The sequence below is a fragment of the Phoca vitulina genome, unplaced genomic scaffold (assembly GCF_004348235.1).
Source record: "Phoca vitulina isolate PV1807 unplaced genomic scaffold, GSC_HSeal_1.0 scaffold6, whole genome shotgun sequence".
Classification (NCBI taxonomy): domain Eukaryota; kingdom Metazoa; phylum Chordata; class Mammalia; order Carnivora; family Phocidae; genus Phoca; species Phoca vitulina.
The window spans coordinates 71,238,366-71,256,324 of NW_022589709.1; the positions used below are offsets into that span (position 1 = coordinate 71,238,366).

At 41.1% G+C, this 17,959-nt stretch overlaps 1 protein-coding gene across 1 annotated transcript in view; it reads right to left on the minus strand.

Annotated features, from left to right (window-relative positions):
- Positions 1 to 240: 240 nt before the first annotated feature.
- The window catches only part of KCTD16 (potassium channel tetramerization domain containing 16), a 256,798-nt gene continuing 239,079 nt past the window's right edge, over positions 241 to 17,959 (minus strand). Inside the window, exon 3 of the mRNA XM_032404450.1 lies at positions 241 to 9,292. Coding sequence (XP_032260341.1) covers positions 8,838 to 9,292 — 455 coding nt within the window. The 3' untranslated portion in view covers positions 241 to 8,837. The remainder of the gene's footprint in view (positions 9,293 to 17,959) is intronic.

The window sequence follows — 17,959 nt, forward strand, 5'->3', positions numbered from 1 at the left end:
TGGGAGAGAATTTTGGAAAACAGAACTATATTAAACTATCTACAAAACCCATTATAAATAATAATAATAATAACCCCTCCAGCTCAAAATCCCAGTTTCAAACTATGAGATTTGTTTATATGTGTATACATATGTATAGATATATATATATACACATTTAGATAGATGTACACACATATATACATATATACATGAAATTTATATATAAACACACACACACAACACACATATGTGTATATGTTCTTCATACACGCACACACACATATCTCAGTGCAGTTTCTTCTCTGTAGCTGCCTCTCTTTTTTTCAACTTAGAACAGTAATGATGGGATGCTGGGGACAGCCAATCATGTTTGGATTTCTGACCTGTCTTGAACAAACACCGATATTGTTCAAAAGGCCAAAAGGTGAAAATAGTACATACATGCATGTGCACACACATGCATGCAAAGACACCTATTCTACCTCTCGTGAAATTTGCCTTGGTAACCTCTAAACAGCACGGCGAGGAGGCGTTAGGTGCCACTGTCCTAACCTGGAATCTCTCCCGCCATGTTGGGTATGAATACTGATACACACAGGATATTGGCATTCACCAGATACTTGTTCTCTAACATTACTGCCCCTCGATAGGGCTTGTGTCATGAAGTACAGTGTGTAGTAGGCAAAACTACTCCTCCAGACGTCTCTTTCCTTTATCTCCTAGGGAAATGCATGTCTAATGGAATTCGCAATTTATAAAATAGCTAGTGACTTTCTGGAAGGGTGTCAGGCTGGATTTCTCCTGGCTACCTTTTGGTTAGAGTAGAAGAAACCAGAAACAGGTGAAATCCAGAGAACAGAGATAAGACATTATATAATGAGGTGATTGAGCCATCAGACTTGGAGTCCGATAAACCCAGCTGAAAAATCTGGCTCTGCCGCTGTCAAGTTATGTGCTCCTTTACCTTTCTGAGTCTCACTGACTTCTGTAGAAAGAGGACAGTAACAGGGCCTACTCCACTGGGTTGTTACAGGATTAAGTGAGATAAGGCATGTAAATCACTTATTAGAGTTTCTGGCACATATTTCTTATGTGCACACATTCCTTAATATACATTATTTATAACTTAATATTTAAATTAGAAATCTAGAATGTGGATCAGAATTACATACAAAAATAATGTTAGTCTAGGATTTGGGTAATCTGAATTCAAGTTCTGTATCACAAATTTGATTCCCTAGATTATAATGCTCACGACAGTGACCTGTAAATGGTAGGCACTCAACAAATACCCGTCAGATGAATGCACGAACAAATGAATGAAGGACTAAAAGTCTCTGAGTTGCAGTTTCTCTTGTATGAAATGAGGATAGAATGTTCTGACCTTGATTCCATCACTGGGATGTTGGTATGGTAAGTTAAAAGAAAAATGTCAAATATTTAAGACACCCACACGTTTCATGTCCTAATGAAGTCAGTACATACAAATGAAATAAGGCGGCTCAGTAGTCAGGGTTTATGCTTAGACTTGTCACATCTTTGAAAATAAGGACATAGGGACCACCTGTGTGAGTGACAATATTTTCCAAGATCTAGGTGTCATCTTTAGTGAGGGGATTTTCAACCTAAAGAAACAAAGTACACAATGAGCAGTTCAAGAGGATGAAATCATTGGCCTGTTCTCGGCACTTTCCCCCCTTTTTCCTGTTTCATTTCTAAGAGCACCTGTTATCTACTGTTGCTCACCTTAAAAAACATCCCTAATCAGGTCACATGAACTGGAAATGCTCCCAAAGCACTTTCCACACAACACATTTAGTTGTTAGAAGGTTGATGACTTCATCGAAGTATCATTTTTCTGAAGCAGAAAGCGACTGACATAGAAGACAGGAACCCAGGCCACATACCTGCCCCATCACTACTGAAACCCTCGGAAATAGGACCTATTTCTCTCTCTAAATCTCAGCATTCACATCTGTAAAAGGGACAACTGTACCGAATCTCAAATAAACCCTGTACTGATTTAAGGTGCTACTCATTATTATTGTGCTATTTCATCCTATCCAGGAAAGGACCCAGGTGTCCTTTCTCTACGTGGTAAGAATGCTTTGGAAAATTAGAGCCAACCCTTAACTCAGGGTTTTTCAACCTCAGCGCTATTGACACTTCGGGCTGGCTAACTGTCATAGGGGCTGTTCTGTGCATTCTGGGATGTTTAGCAACATCTCTGGTCTTTACCCACTGGATGCCAGTTAGCACCTCTGAAGTCATGACAATCAAAAATGTCTCCAGGCATCGCCAAAAGTCCCCCAGGGCACAAAAATCACTCCTGAATGAGAGCCACTGTCTTAAATACACATAACCCATACAAATCAGAGAAGAGTGTTTCCTGAAATTGGTTCTGTCTCTCACATACAAGAATAAACCACTGACCACTGGCTGCAATTGAGAAAAACTGCTAGTGTGAATTCTATGTATATTTTAGCTTTCATGTATTCTTTTTCTTTCCTTTCCTTTTCAATTTTTTGTTTTGAGTGTCACTGCCACTGGTGACTATATGAATAAAAATGGGTTTGATTTGTACCCAGAAATCTGTAATGCTTGAATTTCACATCAGGAGACTGGCTTCACTCCACCTTGTCAAGCACTGATACCCATAGTAAAGACAAACCGTTGTGCTGAATTAAAAGCTGTGAAACTTTGTAACCAAAGGCTTTTTCCACACATTCACATAGCATTACCATGGGCATTAGCCACTGACCTGACACTGACCTAAAAATGGCACAAGTGTGTGTACACGCTCACACCCACTCACACAGAGGTGCAAGTATAAAGCAAACTTTCTCCACTACTTTCTTGTGCATCAATCCTACTTCCATTTGTGACGGATGGAACCAACCACCAGCAGCAGAGAGAGTCTGAAGGGATGCTGATTTTTATTGTGCAAATGCATGTAAATTAGCTAATGGTCAATTCTAAGAATAAACTGACAAGATGGAAGAGGTTGCTGGAAAAAGGAGACACGAAATCCTCCAGTTGGCTTTTAGGAGGCTGATTAACAGGAAAATCACCACCCCTCAGCCCAGGACAAACCCCTTGAGAGTTGCAGGACCAGGGCACATTTTCCTTCAGCTTTTTCAAAGGAGATGCACTACATAAAGCAAGGATTACAGTCTAGGAACTAAAAATTCTTTACCCAACAAACAACACAGTTTGTTCACAAACAAGAGGACCATTTTTTTTTAAAGGTTAGGAAGCTGGGGCAGAAAAGGGATCCCACTTGGGAAGTAAAGGAGGGAAGCGAGCTAAATCAAATTTAATATTTTTTAAGAATCTTGGCCGAATAATCTTAATTAGCAATTCAAGTTTATTAGTTTCATTAGCCATTCTTCAATTTCCTGTGACAGTCGTCTTTACTTAAATATTCACTGAGGATCACCACAAGTGTATGTTTAAGCCACTCATTCTCTATTTCCCTTATCATGTGGGAATTTGATATCCGCCCAGTTATTCTGTTACATGGATAGAACCAACTGGGTTGTTGAAACTCTCCAGAATTGTTTCTATCTGAATAATCAGAGTATGGCCTTCCTTTCTGGTCAGAGTGGAAAAGTATAGAACTTCATCTCCTTCTTGTCACTGCATATGAAATATGACCACTATTTTGAATTCACTATTTCTTTCTCTATTTTGTATTTATTTTCCCTCATGGGTTTTGCTTGCAGTTTTTAGTTAATGTTGGAGTTCAGCATCCTCAACTATCTGAGAGTTTCATAATCCTGCATGAGTCAGATTGGACAAACTTAGCAATTCAATGACTCAGGATTTTATTGGTGAAATACAGCTAAATTCACTAATCATTCCATATTCATTTTGGTGGTGTTCGTACATGCAGTTAATGGAACCACCTTTGGGGCCATACACACAACCACTAAGTTATGGATCATTCTCAAATTCCTCTGACTCACACTGCACAGGGCCTGGAAATGAACAACTCTCCTTGGGAAAGTTCATTTGTTTTCCTTCCTTGATGGGTATCATAAGGATATATCTCACTGAGAGATGTGCTCCCATCTACCCAGAGTACCCAGAGATAAAACTATATCGATGCAGGCTTTCAGTTCGGCAAAAAACAAAACAAAATCCAAACGTACAAATACACACAGAATGGAAAGGTGGCTGACAGGCAGATGAAAGGGCAGAGGAATCATGGAACCTACTCTGCCCTGGTCCTGGGATGCTCTTCTTTGGGCCTTTCCTCTTAGTGAATAATGCAAACTCTGACTTCTTTGTAGTGGAAAGAAGTGAGAAAATGTGGACCTTTGCACAGTCAACTCCTCAACAGCAGGATTTCTTAAAGGAAGGTCCACAGACCATCTCATCAAAATCATGAGAGAAGCTGGACCAAAATGCAGATTCCTTGGCCCTGCTTGAAGTTTCTGAATGACTCTCCGGGGCTAGGGTAAAGGGAGCTGCATTTTTTATAAGGGCTACAAATGATTTTTGTGAATGCTGAGTATTGAAAAACACTGCTAAAAAGTTTGCAATGGAGGTCACTACAAAAAGAATCTCCCTTCTAATGTTACGTTGCAAGATGAGAAATACAGACATTTCAAACATATAAGCTCTGTGGTTGCATCACAACGTGGTGATTATTAAAGTTTAAGACTCTTTTCTTTCAGCAGGGGTGGAGAGCAGTAACCATTTAATCTAAAAGCAGAGAGATGAAGGCAATATAAATCAAACCCATTCCAGCAGGTTTCATTTGGTTTAATTTCTCTGCAGATATTAATCACTGTACACTCCTGCACAAATGACATCTAACTCCATTTTAACTCAGAATACAGAATACTCACTCTGATTCCTTCTCTAGTGCGTTATTTTGACAATATAAACAAAAATAAATAAATCGGAACAGTGGGTCATCAAGATTGCAAGATGCCAATGATACCAAGACATTAAAGAGAGAAATGGCCCGTGCTAAACCTATAACCCAGCATGCAAATTGGCAAAAACATTTATCTGCCACAGAGTCACCAGGGGAAAAAAAATAACTTTCATTTTTCCTATGAAAATTGCTATGTCAAGTGGAGGTGACAAAGAATTCTTCCTAAAAGTCCACAGAAAGACTCATTAATTCTAGCAAAGATCATCTAGGAAGACCAAGGTTAGTTAGATTCCACAACATGATATCTACTGGCAGAAAGTACCAGCACTCAAGTGCTCTGGGTTAAATCATTATGGTAAATACAAAGCTGGAAGTTTAAAACTGTAACAAAGGAAAATGTCTGAGCATCAAAGTTTGGCTCCCATTATGGGAGTTGGTGTCAAGTAATTGTGCAAACCACCATATATGCCTTTTCCTTTTATCACTGGAGCATGTTTTGCATGGCAGAGACAAAGGACAATCAGAGGGGAATCTATAGGCCAGAGAAGCGAAAGTAACCCAGAACCACAAGGAGTTGACAACGAAGAGGACCTACCATGAAGAGCACGCATCTGCACCTAGGAATGAAGCTGCCTCTGAATCAAACAGGGGCACCTGAAAAGTGAAAAATTCCATTTGTTTTCTTTTACTAAATGTGTATCCCTAAAGTGAATCAGGTGGGAGTAGACGTAGCTATGGGGGAGTAAAGAGAGAAGGGAACACATGATTTGTGCATTGTTCCCCTTTTATTTTAATTTGCCATGCATGCATTTCCAGTAAGACAACTGCCTACAATCACAAAGGGTAACACCACTGCATATTGTGGAGGTCACTTCACTTGGCTGTTTTATGACCACAAACTCAGTGCAGTTTTTTCTTACTGGGGAAGGGAGAGCACACCAACACAGTGATCTCACAGTTTTACTTTCCTGTCTTCCCCTTTTCCTGCTGAACAGTCTGTTTTTGATAGTGTGTCGGAGGACTTGATAAATATATTCCTGACTCCAGGAGATCCACATACCTGTGGAGAGTGACCTCCCCAATGTCACTGGATTTTAGCATTGCAGGATTTCCCAGGAGGCAACCTGAGTTAAGGTTCTACACATGATTTCTCATTCATTTGATCCATCTGATGCTATTAGTTTCTTCGTATCAGCAAATTACGACCCTCATCATAACCGATATTCAAGAAGCGAACCACATATATTGTTCTTTCCGGAAATGAACTAAAAGTTCTTAAAACTTTTAAGCTCAGGGAAACAGGCATGAATCGGGATCAAGAGAGCATTTAATCCTCTAACTCACTTACCCAGAAATCATTTCCAATGTGGCAAGCCACCTACACTTCACTTGATAACTTCACTCAAACTAGGACTGAAGGTTTCCACTGACTTGGTGCCTCCTGGGAGCTTTTTACTGACTAGGTCTATATTCATCTCTATACCAACACCCACACAAATAAACACCTTGCTTACCTTTCTTAGGTATTTGGAATATTTGGGTGGGTGTCCATCTAGAGATGGTCCAGATTAAAAATGTTATTATTGTTTCAATCAGACTTCCTACCACTAGCTTTGTTCACTAGGGGTATAAGGAATACCTAAGCAGAAAAAAATTCATGACAGGTCAAGGGACAGAAAAAGTATGCCATGAACATTGTCTTTGCAGTGTTCGGTTTCCTGTTTAAAGCAGGCAGTGGAAGTAGTGGGTTGACTGACATCTTCCTCCTTCTTTAGTTCTTACTAGTGTATTTCTATCTTAACACCATTAGAGTTAGGTCTGAAATTTAAGGAAATTGGAACTTGGCCATTTTATGTAGATGCCAGACTCCAATAGGGCCACAGGCATCATCTGACCTAAGTGAGTTTGAAGATATTTTATCTATCTTCAGCTTCTTCTTGACCCATTAAATTCTGTGATTCTTTGCAGGATCCTCTATTAATAGGATGATGTTGTATTAAGAAACATTGAAAGGAAAGAAGGCATATTGGTAGGGCTTTACAAAACTATGCTGTAGTTAAGAACAAATGCCTGCTAATATATTAATCCGTACAAGAACACCACTTAAATTCATAAATGATAATTCTCTTGATAACTCAACTCCCCAAATGAACTTTCTTTTTCACTCAAGTCGATAAAGGACTTCTGTTTGAGCCTCAGGATAAGAAAACATTGGCTTAGTCTGTTGCCCAGATGTGAGGGCAAGATTACAAAAATTCAGGAAGATACCCACGTACTAATGGTCACTAATAACAGGAATCAAGAGAGAACCTCCTACATAATAAATGTGCATCAACAAAATATTTCAAGAGGAAGCAATTGGTCATTATTTTCCCTTCTACAGACATCATCCAGTTGCCTTTATTACCTGTGATACATGTATACATACACACACACACACAATAAAAAAAAAATTAGGAGTCCTTGGCACACAAATAATGATTGACAAATTATTTTTTAAGTTCCCACTGAAATGCATGAGGAATGCTGAAATTAAAAACTGGTCTTTTAATCTTCATTTACCACAAGCCTATGAAAGAGCTATTGGTACTTTAATAGAATACAGAGTCATACGGATAGATGACTATTAGCAGTTTCTTTTTGACTGTGTCTATACAGGTCAAAGATGTATTCAAGAAAGATAGTTTAGAAGCCAAAACCTTAATTCTGAAGCTTTAGTTATCTAGTTGGGCTGGTCAGAGACATCAGGGAAATGACAGCCAAATCATAGAACAGGCACAGCCGAATCCCAGAATCCCACAGACAAAACTGGCTACAAGAGAGTAACAATGTAGCACTGTAGTTTTAAAAAGTTATGAGAAATTATTAGGCGGTGTGTGGAACACAATTCCCTCTTAAAGAAACAAACAAAAGGCCGGACCCTTATTCAAGTACACAGGAACACCGAGAACTGAATGTGGGTCACAGGAAAAGGCTACACCATTAAAACATGGGCAGTAAGTACTCTGAAAACATTGAGAGAAGGAAGGTAACTCAGCTCAGGGTAGAGAAGGCTGAGTGTGGGGTCACTGAGTCATAATTTTTGTGGATACGAATGTTTGTTTCTTTAATACAAAGAATGTTTTAGTGAGCTCTTCTCACCCTCTCCTAGTGCAGAGAAAGAGCAAAACTGTAAAATGGAGCCTGAGGGTGTTAATTTCAAAATAAGGAAGACAATTTGTTGTTGACCAGGGTTACTCAATGTTGGAAAGTGTTGCCAAGAGAGGCTGGGAAATCTTCCCAGAAGGGTTTTAAGAAAGGAGCAGAGGCTCATCTGTGCCTCCATTAGTCGACGAGAGTGCTGCTGGGAGCAGGGGTGTCCCCTTTAGGATGCCCAGGCCCCGGGGACACGTGCACTGGGTGTATGTACAGCCATCGTTGTGCTTCTGTCGCACAAATACTCATGCATACGGCATCAATATAAACTGGCACATAATAGATTTGAGTGAAAAGTCATATAAATCTGCCTTTTCCCCCCTTACCCCATGAACAAAAGGGAAAAGGAAAATTAAAAAAACCCAGACATATGCCATTGGGCCAGATCTCTTTCTACCACATTCTCATTCAGAGGAGGGAGGTAGAAGATGAGAGAAAAACCCAGTTTGGGATAAAGGACTCCCAAAGCCTCTCAGCTACTCTTCCGTAGCCGGTTCTCATTATACATAAGATACTCAGCATGTGGTATCCAGTTAACAAACAAGGAACCAAAAAGAGATTTTCCTATCATTCCACATCTGGAAAGAAATCTACCCTGTGGATTTAAATGTTAAGGTGAACTAGGTAAATAGGCAGTAGTATATCAATGGGCTACTGTGTTCTAACAAATGTATTGTTAGTTGTTACTTTCCTTTTCAAATATGAATTTCGTTAGGAGCTTTATTTCCAAATGGCAACATGACTCATTTCTTCTCCCACCCCCGGCCCTCCCCTATAGATGATACTTCCGTAAAAGTTCAGATTGCCAAGGATGTTTTCTCTCCGGGAACCGGTCTGGGATTTTGATCTTTAGGAAATCCTGGATGCATTTCTCCAGCTCTTCCTCAATTGAGAGCTTTTCCTTAACAGCTTTTTTTTTGCTGCTCATGTTCGACTCCCTGGAGCCCGAAGTCAGAGTCCGGAGCAGATCGCTTTTCCGCCGCATCTCGGACTGTTGGACCAGCTGCACGGGGCCCTTCTTGATGGGACGGTCCAGAGTCTGGATGTTGGTCTGGCGTGTCACAGGCCCACAGATGACCGTCTCCTGGGGAGAGCTGGCCTCAGACTGGCTGTCGCAGCTGGACGTGGAGAGGTCGTTGCAAGACGTGCCGCTCTCCCCGTCTTTGTCACCTGTGGCGTTCTTGCAGCAGCAGTCGCAGTGGGAGGGTGACCACCTCGAAGGCTCACCTGCAAGCAAGCACAGCACCCAAGAGGTTAATGCCAGGCAGCTCAGCCCGGAGGAGCAGCACAGCACCTGAACACGCACGCACACACGCAGTGTCCACAACCAGGTCTTTACAAGAAGTGGAGTGGCACACAGGATGGGCTGCAATATGAGTGCCTAAAAGTCAAGTGCACTGAAGGGAGGAAGTTCATAACCGCATGCTGTGCTTCAGTCCACGGGCATTGCAGTCAGCTACTTAGCTACACCATTCACCAACCTTGTCACCTTGGCAGTCCCCTTACATCCTCAAAGTTTCCGTTTCCTCCCCTGGGAGATGAGGATAATCACTTGCCTGCTCCCTAGAGTTGTAGGGAGGGTTTAGATAAATCAAGTGAAATTCTTAATGCAGTACGTAGCGCACAGTAAACTCTCAATAAATGCTACTTGATTTTACCGTGGCTGGTGTTAAACCCGGATCCAAAGCTCCACGTTATTGCAGTCCGGTACAACAACGGCAGTCTACAAGAGTCGGGGAGGGCTTACTCTGTGCCAGCCCCCACGTAAGCTCTGTGTACCCATCATCTCATGGGAGCCTCATGGTAATTCTATGAGTAGCTCCACTCCTAGATTCCATACAAGGAAACTAAGACCCTGCGAATTTAAGAAACTTGCCCTAGTTTGCACATTTCGTAAGTGGCAGAGCTGGGATTTGAATCCAGATTTCCCAAATACCACAACCAAAGCAATTAACCATTTGTTTTTTTCAACATGTCTGACTGTAAAATTCCTGCTTTTCTTTAAAAACAATGTTCAAGGTTTAACTTCTCTCTGAAGTGTCTGTTTACCTCTCCTCAGAAATATTTATCATTTTCCCTCTGAATTATGGTTTTGTTTTGTAAGTGTCTCTAATATTGCACAAATCACATTTTGTTCTCATTCTTTTTTACATTATTCATCTCAGCTACTCACCACAAACTCCCTGAAGTGGGCACAGTGAAAGTGCCCATTGTTGTAATTCCAGCAAGTAGCTCGGAGTTCGGTGTAGAAACTCAATAAAAGGCTCTATCCTCCTAGTAACTTTTAAGTACCTGGATTCAGCCACACCTGAAGCTGGTACTGTCAGTGGACTTTTAAGTTACCTGATCCACTATATTATATTTAAGCCAGTGTGAGCTCCTCTCTCCCTATTCCCCTCAGTTTTGATTCACAGCACTGCATTCAGCTATTGGGAGACACACCCATTTTTCAGATACACAGTTGGTGGCTCCCTGAACTAGAAAATCCACAATTATGGCACAAAGCAAGTTCCTAAACATAAGTCACTTCTCCCAGCCTTCTATCCTCTGAACATTCAGTCTTCTTAGGTCATGAACTTGATACTATTTACTCATCATACATTATATCCTAGGCTCTTTCATATAGTTCATTGCACTTAAGCCATAAAAAATAAAGGAAATGAATCCCCTTTATGATGCTAATATTGAGGACAAGGATAATGTAGTATCTTTATATGTTTAAAAGGAGACCCAGTTTTGATTTGTGCTATATCTTACTCTCATAAATAATGAATCACATTATAATAAGATCCCACTTTACTGCCACCTCTAATATGGTCAAAGTAGAGGAAACCTAGAATGGAAACTAATAGGAAAGTTATGTCCTGTCTTCTTGTAAAAGGCCTGTCATCTACATACCTAAATGATTTAAATATTTATGGAAACTTATATATTTTCCAGAGGGAGTAAAAAAAAGTCCCTTGTAAATTGCAACTCCAAAATTATCTCTAAAGTATACCCACTCTTTCAAACCACTTTTTAAAATGTGACTGAGTAATCATTGTATTTATATACCCATTAAATGAAATGAAACAATCCAATTAGCCAAAAGGAATCACCAGAGCAATAATGTCCTACTTATCCCAGGCTATTACCAATAAATATCTTCCACGCAACAGGGAAACTGCTCAACGTGTACCAGCTGCTGACTGAAAATATCAGCAATAGGAAATGTTTTGTCTGCCAGCCCAGATTCTGAGGGTATCATTTTTCTCCTTCCGAAGGCAGAATTTGCCTCTACCTCCCCAAACCCAGCCATCCCTAGGCTAATAGGACTCGATGGAGAAATGGCTCCGACGTGTTGGGTCAAAACAAGGTAATCATAGCAACCCAGACCTGATCTAGTTTGATCCTTTATGAGAAAAGTTCAGAAACTGACCTAAGCCTTAAAAAAAAAAAGGAGAGGGAAGAGGAGACAGACACAAAGGAGAAGAAGAAACATGTGCTGAGATATGCCTGCCCATTATCTTAAAACAAGATGATGAACTATTTTGGCTACAAACCCTGCTGAACCAGTAGAAATGCAAGTCTGTGTTTTTCTTCCCAAGAGTTACCTTCCCCACAGTAAAGTCATTTCATGCAGTGGACTTGGAGGGAAATGTAAGGTTTTTCTAAAAGGCAATTTAACAACACAAACACCATCATGGGAGGGAGCCCTACATGTTTATGTGGAAAACTGCACACAGCCCTCCACCGCATGTCCAAGCCAAGAACCCAGAGCGGGTATAGCTATCTTCCCTGAACTGCTAGGATGATCATGGATTTAAATGTCAGCTGGGATCCTCCAGCTTCCAGGCAAATAGAAATATTACTTTCTACTTACTCTAGGAGCTATCACTATTAAAGGGAAATTGAACAACTTAATTTTAGTGGAGCCTGTTATACTACCACGTTTCAATATTTTATGAGAACATTTGAATGTTTTAACATTTTCAGCAAGACAATTCAAAAGAAGGCTTCTGAAGTCCATATACTAGTTTGAAATCAAGGAAAAGATGGTATGAATGCAGCTGGAGGTCCTGTGTGAAGAGTCATCGTGAAATTTAAAAACAGTCAAATGTGAGAAGGTAACCACTCTGTTTCTTTTTGGGAAACACTATCTGTCTCATTACCCCCTTCCCAAGAACTTAACCAGAGCTGAGGTTTTAAACCACAGCTGATACGTAACGTGTGTGGACAGTGGACCCGTTTGCCCTTGCAGCCCCACTGACATGTGCTCACCAGTCCTGGCACATGTGGAAGGAGCTGTGAAGGGTCAATTCTGTAACTCAAGGTATTCTAGAATCCCCCCAATTATAGCAAATTATGATCTCATAAATACCTTGGTACTTCAAATTATAATATGCTTTTGCTCCCAATCGGCTGAGGTTTCAATACAGGCTGGAATAATTCTCTCCATTTGAAGAGAAGATAGGTTACGACTGATTAGCCAGATATAGGAAGAAAACCATTTCATCCCAAGAAAAGTCTGATTTATTGATATTAAAAAGGCAAAAAAATCTACTGTCTTTTGAGGGGTTTATTAACAGGCTAGTGGTCAAAAAGCACAATAGCTCTACTTTATTTTTAAATAAACCATTGCTTAATTTGTTGGATATTATATTATTTTTGGTGCCTGGCACATAACACAGGTTTGATAACTGCTGAATGAACCAATGAGCCAAACACATGTGTTGAATTGTATCAAGATCATAATGTAGCAGCACAGATTGTGGACTCCAGAATCCGGCCTCACAATTTATCAGTTTGGATAAATTACTTCACCTCTCTGAGCCTTAATTTTCTCATCTAAAAAATAATGCTAATAATAGTATCTCCCTCACGGAGGTTTTAGAAAAATGAAACGAGACAATTAAGGTAAAGGTGTTTCATGGTTTGAAGCACCCAGTAAGTGTTCCATTCATTCATACCTATTTGCTCTGCTAAAAGCCAGGCACTAACCTACATGAACAACACAAAGGAGGAGCTTGTTGGATAGGATTCGGTATGTTTCCCCCAATATGCTCTACAACCAGTTGTCAGGTCTGGCTGGAACATCATGTGAGGAAGAACACTGATGCTGACACTGGACTCATCAAGAAAATGTATAATGACATTTAGTAACGTCTGGATTTTCTGTGGGAGTGGAGAGTAACCACAAGCAAGTGCAGTGTCTGCCACATAGTATGTGATCAGGGGATAGTTTTGGAAAGAAGTTTCCTTTACTGTACAGTGCTTACAATTTCACAAATGGATGAGTCTTCTGAAATAAGAATTTGCTTGAAGACACGTAAAATAATTTAAACCCAGAGCCAGGAGTAATCTGTATTTTGGATTAAAGAGGGGAGGAGCAGGACCCTCAATCGCCCTAAGTCCTTAAAGCTCAAATCTTCCAACATTTTACAACTTTGAAAAATTGAGGACCAATCAGGCAAGCTGTATGATTGTACGTGGCCCCTTTCGCTATAGCCCCAACTGCAGAAGTCCTTACTGATAAGAAGGAATAAAAGAGGAAAGACTACAGAATACTTCTCCCCTATGAAAAATTCAAACCGAGCTGAGTGAAACATGACTTAGCAAACTCACAAAGTGCTTATGCATTTTTAAAAGAGGCAGCTCTGCAATCTACCCACACTTCAAATTCTCCACCTGCTAATGGTTGTGAACACAATGCACATCATTTACAGCAACAGCTGGGAAAACTGCTTTCCCCTATCTTCTCTGTCAATGATGTAGGAGCCTGCCAGTCTGGGAGCTAGGTGGCCAGATCTAATTTATTGAGGCTGCTGAAAGACTTTCTTGGTATCCCAGTTGAAAAGTCAATAATGGCCAAATTGATGTTTTTATAATTCTGCTAACCTTGGAGAAGATATTTCATAGTAGAGATTGGGAATAGGGAGGCTGTGCAAGCTTCTGAGAAAATACATTTTCCAGCTTGATAATCATCCTTTCTTGCTTCCTTTTCCACTCATGGACATTTGGCCTTGGATGGGCCCAGCTGGGACTCCTCATTAAGAGGAGGCAAATTTGGGTAAGAGCAGACAGTTAAATCATTCATGCATCAGTCAGGGCTAGTCAAGAAAACAGACATTACACCTGTAATCTTCATAGGGAGAATTTAATATAAGGAATTGGTAAAACAGGTACCGGAGGGGTGAAAGAGATGCAAAAAGAGAACACTGAAGTGACAACTATAGTGACTGTAGGAGGCAGCTACCACATCTAGGGCTGGGGAGACAAATCGAAGACGGGGTTATCAGAACCTGGAAGCTTGCAAGAGCCACCCTGTGGAGGTGGCACCCAGGCATCCGAGAAGGGCATGTTGCCTGCTGGTCCTGGTATCTCCGAAGGGCCTGACTCTGCATGGTACAGAACAAAGCAAGATCGGAAACTGGGACCAATGCTTCTGCTAATAAAATAAACAAATAAAAGCTGATGATGCTGACGAGCGGCGAGCTGACAAGGAATCCCTCTTCTGCTCCCGTCCTACAGCCTTCCTCTCGCAACCCCTAAGACAACACAGAACCCAAGGGGAAGCTCGCTGGGCAAGTGCAAAGTGTGGCTAGCTGAATCCCAGTCCCAGCATCACAAGGCAGAATCAAGAGGTGGGTGTGGGGCTGAGATGACAACAGCTTAATAAGAGCATGCTGACACTGCCAGGGATGGGAAAGAAAAGAAAGACAGTTCTTGACCTGCTAGAACATGTGCTCAAACACAGGAGTCGGGAAGTGGAAACAACAGAAAGCTATCACTGAGTTCAGTTCCTGCCCTGTTGCCTTTTCTTATACCTTGGTTTTGTATTTGCTTTCCCTCTGCCGCAAACACTTCTGTTTCTGATTTTCACCTGTTTAGTTCTTTTTTATCCTCCAATGCTCAGCTTAGACATCACTTTCTCAGAGCAGCCTCACCTCTATCCCCCACCCCAACTGAAGCCAATCCCAACCTCCGGCCCACGTCTTCTGCACCACCACCGTGTGTAATTATGGAGGTGTTTCTACGTTTATCTGTTCAACGTCTGTTTCCCCACACCTGACTATAAGGCCCGTGTTTGTTCCCTTCTGGCACACTCCAGGCCACATACAGACCAGGGTTTCAGGGCACATCATAGTAGATGCATGACAAATGAATGGAAGAGGAAATGGATGATGGTACAGAAAATAAATTTTGGTTTAGGGTGTGTGAAAGAGACAGTAAACCTTCCACACACACACAAAGGAATGAAAAATCTGACATGCAAAGGTAGTTAAAATGGAAAATATTTAAGCATACCACTAGGCAAGTGACAACAATGTTCTGACCAGCAGAGGTAACAGCAGGATCCCCAGGCATATCCAGAATTGAATCAATGTAAGTATGCGCTTGTGTGTATACACACATATATAATTTTTTAATTGATCATCATTCAATTATTTATTGATACAGAAAAATCCTTAAAGGCATTACACAACTTCAGTAAAAATTAACTTTCTGAACCATTCGATCATGGTCTCTGTATTCATATTGTTTTCCAATTTGGTGATGCTCAGTCATATCCTCCTAGCTCAACAACTCCCCCTATAACTCCTCATAGGGCAACTCCCCCTATAACTCCTCTCAATCAACATCTAAGGGTCTTTTGTCTCTTAGAATGAAATGTATATGTCATTATTATAGGGGTGGTTTGTCCCCTTTTCCAGTAGAACACCTTTTTCTCCCTTTTGGGACTACCTCTTCCTAACTCCATGTGGTCCTGAAGGGACCATCATCCAAGCTGCCATGCCTAGCCACAAGGGGAGGACATCTGACCCATATCTGAACTTCCCATGTCCCAACCATGGGACCCAAGTTGTGTGAATCAGAGTCTTCACTGAAACTGTCCCACTGGAGCTTATGGGTAATATATATTCTATGATATGGGATGTTGCCAAGCTAGGCGGATGTGAGTTCACTGGCCATCTTCCCTACAGGTTGGCAAGAGGACATTCATGCACAAAGAAGCCAAGCAAGACAGGCAAAACAGCATAGTCAAGAGATAGAACCCTACTTGCTGTGTCTGTGTTGTCTCAAGTTGGCCCCATTCCTAGGCTTATAATTTCATAAGCCAGAAATTCTCTTTGCTTAATCTAGTGTGAGTTAGTTTTGTCTTAAATATGGTAAGAGTCTTGAACACACATCACATTCATATAAACACTGAATGTCTGTCTAATTTACCTTTGTCATCCTCTGAGCACTTGTGTAACTCTAGCACTAATGTTGGCCAGTTCTTAGGGGCAAGTACTCTTCCATGGCTAAACTATTTTATAAGTAACCAGTTTCTTTTAGGGAATGGTGCCCCTTCTCTATACTAGTTCCAACAAAGTTGACAAACACTCTCAGGAGACATACGCAGGCTCTCCCACCACCTGCTGTACACAGTCATTCTGGCAGTAGATAACAGCTGTACCTCCAAAACCAGAAACTTAGCATAATAATAACAGATGTAATTTATTGAGGGCCCCCTTTGTGCTGATTATTGTGCTCAGCACTATATATAATCTTCACAATATTATATGAGGTGGATGTTTTTCTTTCCTTTTTATGGAAGAGGAGATTGTAGGTCAAAGTGGTTAATTACCCAATCCAGTTACAGAGTGGACAAGTGACAAACTGAGAATTCCAATTCAGATCTTTTAATACAAAGCCTCTGCTCTTTTGGGGGGACAATATTCAATACCATGAGAGTTTTCTACCAGAGATATTAAAAATTCTAATAGGCCCAAAGGGTGAAAGTGTTGACTTAAAGACATGAAAGTGATTCCAGCACTTCAGTCACTTGTAGAAGTAATCAGCTAACTGAACAACTTGAAAATCCGTAGGACTGTTACCATTATACTTATATAAGAAATCTTAGTTCTGTTGCCCAAGCCGACTGGAAAGACCTGAAAGCGGTGAAACAAAGGAGGAAGTGTCACGGGTACTCTTCCTGATGTGTGGACACGCCACCTCCCTCCACCACACGTCAGCGCTACCACAGCTGCCCTGGTACCCGTCAGCAGTAGTTGAAGTATGCACTCAATTCGTACAGGAAAAAAGCCCTTTGTCAGTTAATTAAGATACAACAGTTACTAATACTGCTTAATGAATTTTAAACAACCAACCAATATGCGATATCTCCTCAAAAGGGGAAAAATGAAAACACAACAACCTATGGTTTATTGGCAAATGCAAACCTAAACTTCTACTGTGCCTCCTGGTAGAATAAAAAAAAAAAAAAAAAATGGCCAAATTAACCCAGAGAAGTTGTTTACAGGCTAGAAAACTCTGTGAATTTATGAGAATCACAGATAACATGAAAGTGTCTTAAAAACATTTATAAGTCATAAACTACTTTAAAGGGAGTTAGGTTGACCAGAAAACTTTGGACGATGAGAAGCACAGCCAGCCATGAGAAGGACCACCTGGATGATGGTGCAGAGCTCACTGAGGGCAGGCCCATGCAGAACCTCAGGGCATGAGACCCAGAAAGGACCCCAGAGGCCTCTAAGCACCCTTTTTTTATAATGAGGAGAACGAAAGGAGCCTAACAGTAAGTGTCAGAGCCTAACTCCAAGCCTGAAGCCCTATCTGGGACCTTGCCAGAGACACAGCAAGCAAAGTGTGGAGCTCTATGGGCAAAAATCACCCCCAACTGGAGAGGTTTCATAGCTGGACACTCTTTCATCTGGGGCAGGGAAACTCACAGGAAGAGTCCATTGTTGAGTATAGTTAAGATAAGCACAAGACAGAAGAGTCTGGAGAAGGCAGATTCCTGCCATATGATCACATGCCTAACGGTGAGAGACAGAGAGAGAAATGGTAAAGAGAGAGAGAAATGGTGAGAGAGAGAGAGACAGAGAGACAGAGACAAAGAAGGAGGGA